At 41.9% G+C, this 13,347-nt stretch overlaps 1 protein-coding gene across 15 annotated transcripts in view; it reads right to left on the bottom strand.

Moving 5' to 3' along the window:
* The window catches only part of RBFOX1 (RNA binding fox-1 homolog 1), a 2,033,710-nt gene that overhangs the window by 1,530,586 nt on the left and 489,777 nt on the right, over nt 1-13,347 (bottom strand). For all 15 annotated transcript variants that reach the window (XM_072835692.1, XM_072835700.1, XM_072835693.1 and 12 more), the window contains one exon: nt 5,632-5,664. In XM_072835692.1, coding sequence (XP_072691793.1) covers nt 5,632-5,664 — 33 coding nt within the window. The remainder of the gene's footprint in view (nt 1-5,631; nt 5,665-13,347) is intronic.

Below are 13,347 nucleotides of genomic sequence, written 5' to 3'. Positions count from 1 at the left end.
ATTCTTTTAAGTTGGTTCCAATGACAAAGAAGACTATCAAAGTGATTGGGTGAAATCAGACAAGGCCAAGAGTGTTCATTGGAAAGTGTTGCTAATCCTCAAGTAGATCTTGTCCTTGGTAGAGAAAAGGGATCATTAACTTCAATGTGAATTAAGCCATGTAACTAAACTCCAGCCTGGCTAGAGTCTAGGTCAGCCATGGTGCAAAATCTTCACAGCAAGCTTTCAAAGCTACAGGTTTTATTAGAAATAAACTTCTGGGCAGCCCAGGTGGCTCAGTGGTTTAGCACTGCCTTCAGCCCAGGGTGTGATCCTGAAGACCCGGGATCAAGTCCCGTGTCCGGCTCCCTGCATGAAGCCTGTTTCTCCCTCTGCCTGCATCTGTGCCCCTCTCTCTGTGTGTCTCTCATGAATAAATAAATAAAATATTTTAAAAAGAGAAAGAAAGAAACTTCTGATGAGTTTATTTATACACGGTTATGCTTTACACAATAGATAAAAAACAGGGGATGCGTGAAGAAACAAAATAATAATTATTGAATGTCTGTTTTATGCCAGGTATGATCTTAGGCACTGTATATAGATTATCAAGTTCTAAAACTCAGACCAACCTTTTGGGTGATTTCATTATCCCCATTTTACTGAAGAGAGACTTATTTGGCAGGTAAGTGACTTCCCCATTGGCATCTGACTTGTAAGATGTGGACTCATGATTCATATGTCATCTATTAGACTCCAAAGCTCATATTCTTTCCACTGTAACCCTCTTCATGCAACAGCTCAACTTTTCCTTATAAAATATTCTGGCTTCTCAGAAGACTTGAAATGGCCAGGATTGGTCTTTTGCCCATAGCCTAAGAAACTCAGTTCCTTTTCAAAAGCACCGGTTTCTCTCCACATGGGTCAGAGTGCTTACAGGGCTGTGAAGCCCTGAGACTCAGAGTTGAGACAGGGAAAATAAATGGTTCCTTGGCCCAGAATAAAGTTTCCTTCTGGAATGAAAAAGGGATTAGTGGGAGGGAGATTCCACCTACATTTCCTGAAGGCCCCTGGGCTTTACCACCTGCACTGTTTGCCATTGCAATTATTTGGGATGGCAAAACTATAATATCAATCAATCTCAGTCCGATTCCTTTGCCATGAAATAGGAGCAGGCCAATTTATCAAAATTGAGGCCCTCCACTGGGTTTATATTGCCATTAAACTATCAACAGGAAATCATTAAGGTGAGGCAAGAAACCAACTGCTAACTGAAAAGAAATGATTTTTTTTTCAAACATCCTCGCCTGCAACCTCCTTTGTTTGGCTGTCAGCATAACCAACTGTGGGGCTGGGTCTCAGATCTTTGTGTTAATGTGCAGTTGGTGGTGAAGAGAACTCAGATGTAGGCATTTGCAATCCAATGGCTATGCCCAGGTTACTTGGTTCTCTCTCAGCAGGGCAAGCTGCGTGACGATAAATAGGGGGGAAATGTGTATGCATTTGTGCGATAAAACAAGCTTAATGATTCTGAAGGGGAAGGAATCCACGAGACATACAGTAGCAACTTAGGAACAAAATGGAACCATGCAGGGCCAATTAATGTGCAAATATGTGTGTGCTGAACTTGCATTCCATTCATCATGTGGACATGGAAATTGGGCCATTTATCTGTTATATTATGTATGTGACATCTTAGTTTGGTTCTTACAGGCTGCTCGGAGACAAAGGGCCATGTGCTTTGCGGCTAGCAGAGGGAATTTAAGATAAATTCTTCAGCTGTCATAAACATTGCTGGGCAGAATTTGGTCACAAGATAAAGCTCTTTCCTCTGCAGGGTTTTAACATTTCTCAATAGTCCATGTGCCATCTTATTAAAACTGTGTGTGGTGCGGGGAGGGGTGGCATATGCCATGAAAAATTATTGGCACAAACAGCTTGCTGTCATGTTTTCAAAGTCCAGATTTAGCAAACGTTATTCACATATTCACTGTCAATCTGGAGAGAGAAAGGGAACTGGCAAAGCCATTCATTCTCACTGATTCTGTGGGTCTGTAATTCTTCTTGTCCTCCCTGTAACCAATGACTCCTCCACAGGTGGGGTTTGTTCTTCTGAAATTACAACCGTTTGTCTGTACTTAGGAAAAAAGAAAGTCATTTGAGAAGGAAAAGGACCTCACAGAAGCACTTTCCCAGAGCCACTATTATTTACCTAACAGAACATGCCATGAATATGGATCATGCATTAAATAACGGTGATCGCTTGCTTTGATGAATTGCCATTAGAAATTCAATTAATAAAAGGTTACCTCCCTGCAGTAGTGCAAAAAATATGATCTGGCTGCAGCAATTACAATTTAGCCTTAGAAACAACGGTTAGGAGAAGGAAAAAGTTTTTTTTGTTTTCTTTTTTTTAAAAAAAACCTGTTCCATCTGGGAAACAGGAGTCCAGAGTAAAAATGAAGGAAGGAGGGAATGGATGAGTGAGTGAATTTAGGTTATTTTTGATCTACAGTGTTGTCTGTGTGTCGATGGTTCTTATACTTTCATCCCATTCCCACACCTGATTATTATCCTTTTTCCACTATCCTATTTTATTTTAGTTTTAAAAGGATTTTATTTATTTATTCATGAGACACAGAGAGAGAGGCAGGCAGAGACATAGGCAGAGAGAGAAGCAGGCTCCATGCAGGGAGCCCGATGTGGGACTCGATCCCTGGACCATGGGATCGTGCCCTGAGTCGAAGGCAGATGCTCAACCGCTGAGCCACCCAGGTGTCCCCCCTATCCTATTTTATATATATATAATTATATATATATAATTTTTTAAAAATATTTTATTTATTTACTTATGAGAGACAGAGAGAGGGTGGAGGGCAGAGACACAGGCAGGGTTTGGAAAAGCAGGCTCCATGCAGGGAGCCTGATACAGGACTCGATCCTGGGACTTCAGGATCACGCCCTGGGCAGAAGGCAGGCGCTACTGCTGAGCCACCCAGGGATCCCCCTATTTTATATTTTTAACATTTATGCTTTCTTTCCTTTCCTTCCCCCTCCCACTCCTCCTACTGATATGCAAATTGTGTACTAAGAAATGCCTATATCCTAAGTAAGGCACTCCATAAATGTTACATGTGCTGGTTACCTGTATGACCATATCCAGGTCATGGTGTTGAGTATCTCTATCTCTAGTAAGTTCTCTTGTGCCCCCCTCCTAATCAGCATCTCCCAGAGGTAACCACTATTGTTTCTGTTATCACCAGAAATGAGTGTTAGTTTTAAATGCATGCTAATAAAATCAGAGTACATTCTTTTATTCTGTTTTTTTGCTTTTTTGTTTTTTTGTTTTTTTTTTTTTTACTCACCATTATGTTTCTGAGATTCATACAGGCTGTTTCATATATGTATACATAATTCTTTTGGATTGTTGTCTTGTATTCATTGCACAGATATACCACAGTTTATTTATCTATAATGCTATTCATGGACATTTGGTTTGGCTATGATAAAATTTCTATGAAAAGTCCTGTGTACGTTTTCTGGTGGACACAAGCACTATTTTCTCTTGGGCACACAAGCAGGAGAGGAATTACTAGATCATTATACATTTTACCAACATTTACAGTATTCCAATTCTCTAAAATTCCATTTTTAAACATGGAAATGACAGTAATAATATCCTCCCATATGTGATTTCTGTGAAATTGAAAAGGGGCAACATATGTAAAGGTGTTTTTATTGTTGTTTGTTTTAAATTGCCAAATGTGACACAAATGTGAGACTTTCTGGGGGGAAAAGATGGAAGATCACAGGAAACGGGCAGCTGTCCGTGGTGCTGACCCCAGAGGCCTGAGATACATTTGGGTATAATCTAGAAAGAAGGACTAGCCCTTATTGAGTATAAGTATTAACATTTATTAACACCCACTATGCACCAAGTTTATGTGTGTTATGGACTTTTATGTTTGTGTCCTTCCAAAATTCATAGGTTAAAATCTTAACCTCCAATGTAATGGTATTAGGTGGGGCCTTTGTAAGTGATCAGATCATGAGGATGAAGCCCTTACAAATGGGATTTATGCCCTTATAAGAAAAGACAGAAGAGCTTGCTTCCTCTCTCTGTTCTCTTGCCATACAAGGACCCAACAAGAAGATGGCTACCTTGCAAACCAGAAAGAGAGCTCTCACCAGACATTAGATCTGTCAGAGCCTTGACCTTGGAATTCCCAACCTTTCTAACTGTGAGAAATAAGTTTCTGTTGTTTAGACCACCCAGTCTATGTGATCTTGTTACAGCAGCCTGATGGCAGTTAAGAGTCAATACTTTGTACCCCACTTTGAATGTTGGCTCTATCATTCACCAGTTGAATGGCTCTAGGCAAGTTCTTAAATCTTTCTGAAGCTCAGTTTATCCTTCTGAAAACAGGATTATAATAGTGTGCACATCACAACATTTCTGTAAGGATTTTATAAGATGATACATGTAAAGCCTTACAAACAAATGGTATATTCATGCTGAATACATGAAAACTGGTATTCTAGTTACAGCAGGCTAGAAGAGTGAATACTGATACTGCCATTTTAATATGCTGAACAACCTCATGTGATGTGTATTCTCATTCTGAAAATGAGGAAATTAAGTTTGGGAAGATAAATGACTAGCTCAAGTCATTGGCCACAAGACCATGGAAGGCAGATGACACTAGTGGCTCCTTACATCCACCCCATCCTTCTGCTTTCCACTTCTTTCCCCCCTCGTTGAACTGCTCCCCAAATACCTGCCTCACTAGGCATTCAAAGTAACATTTTCACCACTAATGAATTATAGTTCTTGGAAAACGTTTGCATTACAAGCTATCGTATCAAAGGAGACAGACATTCAACTAGTGTTTCCACTCTTTGACAATGGTCTCCCCTTTCATTTTGTGGAGGCCTGCAAGAATCTGCCTCCACACTCATGTGATAGATCCAAAGGAAGTGTAATTATCTTCATCCTCACTGGGCACATGAGGAGAGAGAATCTAAGCAGTTACAGTGATGCACAAGGTCATGCAGACCCCAGGCTCCTGAGGCCACGGTTGATGCTCCTTGTTCTATCCACACAGTAACTTGGGATTGGGAGTGCAACTGCCCCATGGCACTGGATATATTTTGGAGATATTCATTAAAGAGCATCACATACAATTCCCAGCGATGGTCACCTTGCTAATGACCTCTGACCAATGTCTTTTTTATCCTTTACCAGCCTCAGCCACAGTTCTCTTCATGCCCCCAGAGGACAAGGAAGGTGAGGAAGAGGAGGGAGGAAATGGAAGAACAGCATAAAGACAGATGGAGGTCTCACTGCCAAAGGGTTTATCTTAGTGGAACTGGAATCATAATGTATACAGACAGACCCTGAAGTCACCAAGACAGAAGCAAGCAAACAGGATATCTGGCTTTGAAACCACCAACCATCTTTACCAGGCTACTCAGTGCACACCTGGAGAGCCCCAAACAGCACCATGGAAACCAGCCTACTGACTACACCCTATCCAAATCACCAGGAGACTACACAGAGAATAACACAGCTAGGATACCCATTTCACTGCATTACAGAAGGAAACCACGTCAAAATGTCCTCCAAAGAGACAGTAAAACCATATTTCCTACCTCAGCTTTGCTGGCAGCCAGGCTTGTCAAAACCTGAAAGTTAAAGAAAAAAAGACATTAGTATTGATTCAACAAGAAGGTAATTGGATTAATTGTCTTTTTAAAGGAACTGGCATCAATAATTTGTTATGACCCAAGGGGACAATGAGTGCAATACACACACAGAGACACACGCAGGGACACACACGCACAGAGGTACTTTTTCTTCTACCAAGCACAGCAACAAGATTTGTTTTTTCCAGTCCTGTGTATAAGGTGAGGAAGATAATTAATATTTTCAACACATTATAACCATCTTGCCAGGAAAAAAAAGGAGGAGGGCTGTGTGCAATGCCCGTGCACTGATAATGATTAAATGAACACTGAAAAAGCAAAGGCATTGAAGACAATTTTGAGGGTTTTTTTTTTTTCTTAAAGTTTCAAGTCAGTATAAGGGAAAGGTAAAACTACAAACTATAGCAACTGCAGCTTTCTGTTTTTAAAATGCCTCAAAATATTGTTAAATGAAACATTGTGCCAGGCACTGTGCCAACTTTACACTTACTGTCTCATTTAATCCCCAAAACAACTCTGATTATTCCCACTTCATAAAGAACATGGGGTTTCCAAGCCCAGAACATCACTAAGTAGGGAAATCAATTAAAACCCAAGATAACATCATATACACTTTCAGGCTCCTACCCACAGCCCATTTTCTATCTCTGGGCTCACAGCTAGTTTGCAGCAACACGACTAAACGCACGAAGAAGGTCAGAATCATCAGTAAATACAGGACCCATTATGGTGCCTCCCTCAGGAAAATGGCAAATAGATTGAAATAAGCCAGCATGCCAAGTTATACTTGTGACAAAACCAAGATTCTGTGACAAAAACCAAGATTAAAAGACAAGCTGTGGGGATCTGGCACTGTTGTTCCTACATGAAAACCATAGCTGGTAGTGCCTGGACCTACAACGCTACTCCTGCCTTCACAATAAAGCATGCCATCAGAGGACTGAAGGAGTTGAAAGTCCAGGAGAAGCTCCACCATTTAAAACATTGCTAGCTGGGCAGCCCAGGTAGCTCAGCAGTTTAGCACCGCCTTCAACCCAGGGCCTGATCCTGGAGACTTGGGATCAAGTCCCGCATTGGGCTCCCCACATGGACCCTGCTTCTCCCTCTGCCTGTGTCTCTGCCTCCTCCCACCACCCCCACCGCCCCCCGTGTGCCTCTTATGAATAAATAAATAAAATCTAAAAAAAACCATTGCTAGTCTATCATAAATGGGTTAATTTATGTAACAACAACAAGGATTTGATTTAGACACCATCCACCATTGTTCCTTTGTGTTTAAATATGCATAAGGGCAGGTAAGAATTTCTTTCTGATATGATAACTTTCTGTCTTGCAACTCTATCTTATATCCAAGGTTGATTTGGCCAACCTCAGTCATATTTTCCTACCAGACTGCTGTGGTCTGAATTGTATCACCTTAAAATTCATAAAGTTGTAATCCCCATGTGATGGTATTTGGGGATGGGGCCTTTTCGAGGTAATTCGGTTTAGATGATGTAATGAGTGTTGGCTCCTCACAATGGGGTTAGTGTCTTTATCAGAAGAAACATCAGAGACATCTTTTTCTAGCTTCCCTTTGCTTCCTCTTTCTCTCTCTGTCTCTCTGTCTCTCTGTCTCTCTCTCTCTCACCTGTATGCATCAAGGAAAGGCTACATGAGGACAGAACACAAATGAAGCCATCTGTAACCCAAGGAGACAGGCTTCAACAGACACTAATTCTGCTGGCACCTTGACCTTAGACTTCCAGTCTCCAGAACTATGAGAAATAAATTTCTGTTGTTTAATATACCCAGGCTATGATATTTTGTTATGGCAGCCCATACTTGAAAATGATACAGATCAAGACTAGCTCACGGTTGTGACTCCAACAAAGTGCTTAGGAATCTATGTCTTCCTGAATTAGCTGACCAGTCCCTGTAGTTCATACTGACCCAGCTCTCAGAAGCACCTCTCCCACACTTAGCTCATCGCATCAGACCAGTCTTCACGTAAGGGTTAGCCCCGGAAGTAACTCAGACAGAGCCTGCTGCCTACTGGGCAGCTTCACGCATCATTAGCCTCCTAAACAGGAGGCCAGCCTTCAAACTGACCTCAACCAAGAGAGTCCATTAGCTGTGGTCTGAGGCTTGCCAAACCTTGAATCCAGGGGCTAGCCCTGGAGAGACACTTCAAGGTGTGATGAATATCAGAGCCCGGAGCCTCCTTGCTCTTGCTCTCTGCTCGGGAGCCCTATCAGAGCTGAGCCTGGGAGAAGAGCTGATTCCCAAGCAATCCACGACAGATGCCCTGGCTACACAATCCCACGTGTGTGTGTGTGTGTGTGTGTGTGTGTGTGTGTGTGTGTGTACTTGTACACACACACATCTCCCTGCTGAAAACCAATGGGAATGTAAAAGGGTAGCATGATATGCAGTAGGTCTTAAGCTGTATCCCTCTCCCTGCTTCACAGAGCACATGGGCAACACAGTTCTCAGCTAACTTGGATTTTCTCCACTTCATAATTTTAGTGTGTGTCTCCTAACTCTGTGTATGTCTCCTAACTTCTAAATTTTGAGTCTCATAAATAAATAAATAAATAAATAAATAAATAAATAAATAAATTTTGTGTCTCCTAACTGTGTGCAAACCCAATTCTTACATCTACCTTAGATAAATATATAGCTATTCATTGCAGCATTGTTCATGATAACAATACATTTCTAAAAAATTTAAACACCCACAAATAAAAGAATGGCTAAAATACTGAGTTTGAACACACAAATGACCACAGGGGCCAGGGAAGTAATGAAAATGCATAATGTGGGCTGCCTGTAAGATAATAGGGAATGGAGAGGCCTGTGTGGAAATTAGAGATTGCCTACTCTACCTAAAGCTATTTGCATTTAATTTGAAACAGTTAGATATGGCTCTGGACAAACAAAATACATATGTAGTCTGGATATGCCTGTTGGACTCCAAATTTATGGTCCTCTAAGCCAAATCAATTATGTTACATCCATATTATAAAATATTATGCACAGTTAGAATATTATGTTTTTCATAGTGTTCTGACATGAAAAACTATATAGCACATACGATAAATGAAAAAAGAAAAAAAAAACAACCTAAAGGCGTGTATGCATTATACATTCCTCCCTTCCCTGTATCCATGTAGATGTATGTCTGAAAACTGTCCAGGAGGATATTCATCAAGTTAACAAAAGGTCTACCTCTAAGGAGGAAACTGGAACTTGAGGGAGAATTGATGGGTGAAAAAAGTTGTGGGGACTTTCTCTTTTTCTGAATTGTTTGAAATTTTTTTCATTGAAAATATATCCATGTATTATTTGTCAAACTAAACATAAATTTAAAATAGGATAAAAGTTATGCTTTATAGTGCTTCAACATTAAATAAAAGACTTAGGAGAAATGCTGGTTTTTTTGTTTTTGTATTTTGTTTTCCTCACTGAAGAGTGAACTAAACATAACTCTCTCACCCATTCATATGATAGAGTAAAAGCTGGGTCATATAGTCATGATAGAGAGTGGTGGGGCCTATGGCCAACTGGAGATAAAACATGCTTAGGATTTATAATTCCACATATTAGATAAACATAGGAAAAGCAAATGGTGAAAGTTACTGGAACCCTCTATATACTTCATCGGGGGTTGATTGTATAGTCTTAAGTTAGATTCACTTCTAACACACATAGGTCAGGGCTTATTCAGGAATGTGACACTACAGACCTCAGGGGCCCATCTGTGACTTGCTGTGGTATGTCGGGCACCTAGAACAGAATTCAGAGGCCAGCTGCATGAGTGAGGGTTCTATATGGGCTGCAGGTGCTAGGCTAAGGCATTTGGCTTTTATCTTGTCAGCAGCAGCCATCAGAGGGTTTCCAGCAGGGGCTGATATGATTAGAGCCATGTTTGAGGTGAGCCATTCTGTGCACCAGCATAGGGCACAGAAGGGATGCCGAAACTCCCAGCAGGACACTCCTAAAAGCTTTGTTCCAGCCATTTTCCATCCCTTTAATCATTTCCTTCCTCTTCTTCCCTTTCTTTATATGTGTTTGAAATTGCAAAGGCCGACATTAAGGGTTTCTTCCTCCCTTGTGCTAGGAACTTGACATACATGATTACCTTGACATCCCAACCTCAACTCTAGGAGCTGGCTGTCCTGCCACAATGACAGATAGGGAGGTGGAGGCTGGAATGCTAAGTTCCTTTCCACACCATAGAGTGTCAGAATCAGGGTTTGAACACAGATCAGACTTTAAAACTGCCTTCAAAACCTGTGTGGGGATTATGCCCACACAATGGAGATATGGATTCCCTCCTGGGACCCCCCACAGGTTAATAAATACCAGGACATAGTTAATTGACGTAGGGAAGATCACTGCTCCATCACACTCATTGAATCTCCTAAGCACTTGAGTCTGAGATGCCAAAAAACCATCTGGGGCTCTGTTGCTCCCAACTATTCAATCTTTTGTGCTGAACGTTTTAGGGTACTGCTCTATTACTTTTATAAGGGAAGTGGTAGACAGGCCTTTTTTGGTAGTATGGGATAGAAACAACTCAAAACAGTCTAAGGACACAAAAGAACTTATTAGCTCATTTTACTGACAGAGCTCACTCTAAGTGGATCTAGATAAGTATTAAAGACGCTAAATTACTTCTCTGGTAGAGCAGTCAACTGAATCTAGGTCTCTGTGATTCTAGATACCTTCATGGGGCACAAGTAGATTTTGGGGAGCCTGTGGGTGCAGGCTTTCTATATTTGTCAGGAACACTGAAGTTGCAGCAACAGATAAAACTAAATGTCTAACAGCTTGACACAACGGGTATTTGTTTCTTGCTCGCATAACAGTCCTAAGTGGAAGAACACATTAGAGGCCAGCTCTCCTCCACACAATCATTCAGGGATCCAGGCTGAAAGAGGCTCTGCCATCTTTATTGTGGCTTCCAAGGTCACCATGGTCATCTCCATACCAGCCAGCCAGCAGGAGGAGAACACAATGAGGAACACAATGGTTGTCTTTACGAACCAGACCCAGAAAAATGTCATGCATTTCAGCTCACATTCTACTGGCCAGAGCTCAGTCATGTGGTCACATGTGGTCAAGCTATATATCAAAGAGGAGAAGATGGTTTTAGAGAGTAGAGCTAGCAGGCCTGGCCACACCCCTTCCCTGCAGCACTGCCTTGTCCAAGACCCTCTGCATGATTCCCTGATAGAAAATCCACGTCCATCCAACCTCTTCCAAATTCTAGTGATTAATTCCGTCAGTCTCTTGGTGCCGAGGTCCCCTCACTTTGCGACTAATCTCTTGGGTACACAAGCCAGGTGGCTCAAACCCAGCTCTTCTGTGGTATCCTCTTGACACTGAGGAAACTCACTGGTCAGTTTGCAAGAGCAAAGCTGAGACTAAAGCTGTTCCCTTATTTTATACCCACTCTGTTTTCTCTTCTGCTTGAATAAGCAGAAAGGAACCATCAGCAAAGAAGCTGCATGAGCAGACTGAGTCCTCTTACTATTGGCTCCCCAAGTATCTATAAGAGATCCCCTTAGAGTTCAGCTTTTTTTCAGGTTGACACTGATCATTTTCCTCTCTCCCTGAATCCTCGGATCTTTTTCTCTTATCTATAGCAGAGCTGGCTTGTCCCTCTGACACAGATAACCTCTGAGGAGGTTATCTAAGCCCTCCTGTGCTTGGGCCTCTTTCAAGTGTAAGGGATGCTCAGCCCTCCTTTGTATTCAGTTATCATCTTAATGATCTATTCTGGGATAACAGGAAACATTTTTTTTTTTTTTCATGTGCAGGTTTTTATTTTTTTATTTTATTTTTTTTTAATTATTTTTTTTATTGGTGTTCAATTTACTAACATACAGAATAACACCCAGTGCCCGTCACCCATTCACTCCCACCCCCCGCCCTCCTCCCCTTCTACCACCCCTAGTTCGTTTCCCAGAGTTAGCAGTCTTTACGTTCTGTCTCCCTTTCTGATATTTCCCACACATTTCTTCTCCCTTCCCTTATTTTCCCTTTCACTATTATTTATATTCCCCAAATGAATGAGAACATATAATGTTTGTCCTTCTCCGACTGACTTACTTCACTCAGCATAATACCCTCCAGTTCCATCCACGTTGAAGCAAATGGTGGGTATTTGTCATTTCTAATAGCTGAGTAATATTCCATTGTATACATAAACCACATCTTCTTTATCCATTCATCTTTCGTTGGACACCGAGGCTCCTTCCACAGTTTGGCTATAGTGGCCATTGCTGCTAGAAACATCGGGGTGCAGGTGTCCCGGCGTTTCATTGCATTTGTATCTTTGGGGTAAATCCCCAACAGTGCAATTGCTGGGTCGTAGGGCAGGTATATTTTTAACTGTTTGAGGAACCTCCACACAGTTTTCCAGAGTGGCTGCACCAGTTCACATTCCCACCAACAGTGTAGGAGGGTTCCCTTTTCTCCGCATCCTCTCCAACATTTGTTGTTTCCTGCCTTGTTAATTGAGATACCACCTCACACCAACAGGAAACATTTTAATCACCTTAAACGAAGGGTCAGCAACAGGTTGCAAATTCTTCACCCGCTTGAGTCAACTCTTTATTTGAACTGACTGAGTCTCGGGATTGCTTTCACTGCTGTTCATAGAATACCTTAAAGTACTATCATCAAAGAATCATAAAGCAGAAACATGCTTGGGTTGTGGAATAAGACAAACAGGGCTCCTGCCACTCCGCAGCTGAGAGTCTTTGAGGTCACTTCCCTCATCTGAAAGAATTTACTTCTTTGTTAACTGGGAACATGGAAACTCTGCCCCCCATGATGTTGTTTCCATGTTATCTCTCTCTCTTTTTTATAAGATTTTATTTTTGAGAGACACACAGAGAGAGACAGAGACATAGGCAGAGGGAGAAGCAGGCTCCCTGTGAGGAGCCTGATGTGGGACTCCATCTGGCTCACAACCTGAGCCAAAGGTAGATACACAACCACTGAGCCACTCAGGCATCCTCCATGTTATCTCTCTCTCTTTTTAAAAATATTTTATTTATTTAAATTTTATTTAAAATCGAGCCCGATGTGGGACTCGATTCCAGGACTCTAGGATCACGTCCTGGGCTGAAGGTAGGCGCTAAACCGCTGAGCCACCCAGGCATCCCTATGTTATTTCTTAAAAATAACACTGGTATTTCTCCCTGCAATGTCCTACTTGCAACAGCTGAATGACCTGGATGCTAGGGACTCTAAGCATGGTTGTGGAGTCAAGTTCTGAGTTCAAAACCTGCTTTTATCACTTTTTAGATATGTCATCTTAGGCACATGTAGTGATTGAAATTGGCCACATGTTCTTTGGTACTTCTTCCACTGAGAGGTGGGGTCTATGTTCCCAACCCATGAATCTGGGTGGGCTCTAAAACCACCTTGACCAACAGATTACAGCATAAGGGATGTTGTTTCAGTTCTAGGCCAGCCTGAAAAGACTGGCAGTTGCTACCACTGTCTGTGGGGAGCTCTGAGAGCCCTCAGCCACCACATCAGAAGTTCAACTACCCTGAGACCACTGGGGAGAGGCCACATGGAGACATTTGGATGGAGAGTCCCTGACGAGCTCATACTTCCAGCCTCCCTGGCCAATGTACCATCCACGTGAGAAAAGCCATC

This window comes from Canis lupus, chromosome 8, assembly GCF_048164855.1.
Source record: "Canis lupus baileyi chromosome 8, mCanLup2.hap1, whole genome shotgun sequence".
Lineage (NCBI taxonomy): Eukaryota > Metazoa > Chordata > Mammalia > Carnivora > Canidae > Canis > Canis lupus.
This window is presented reverse-complemented; position numbering and strand designations above follow the sequence as displayed.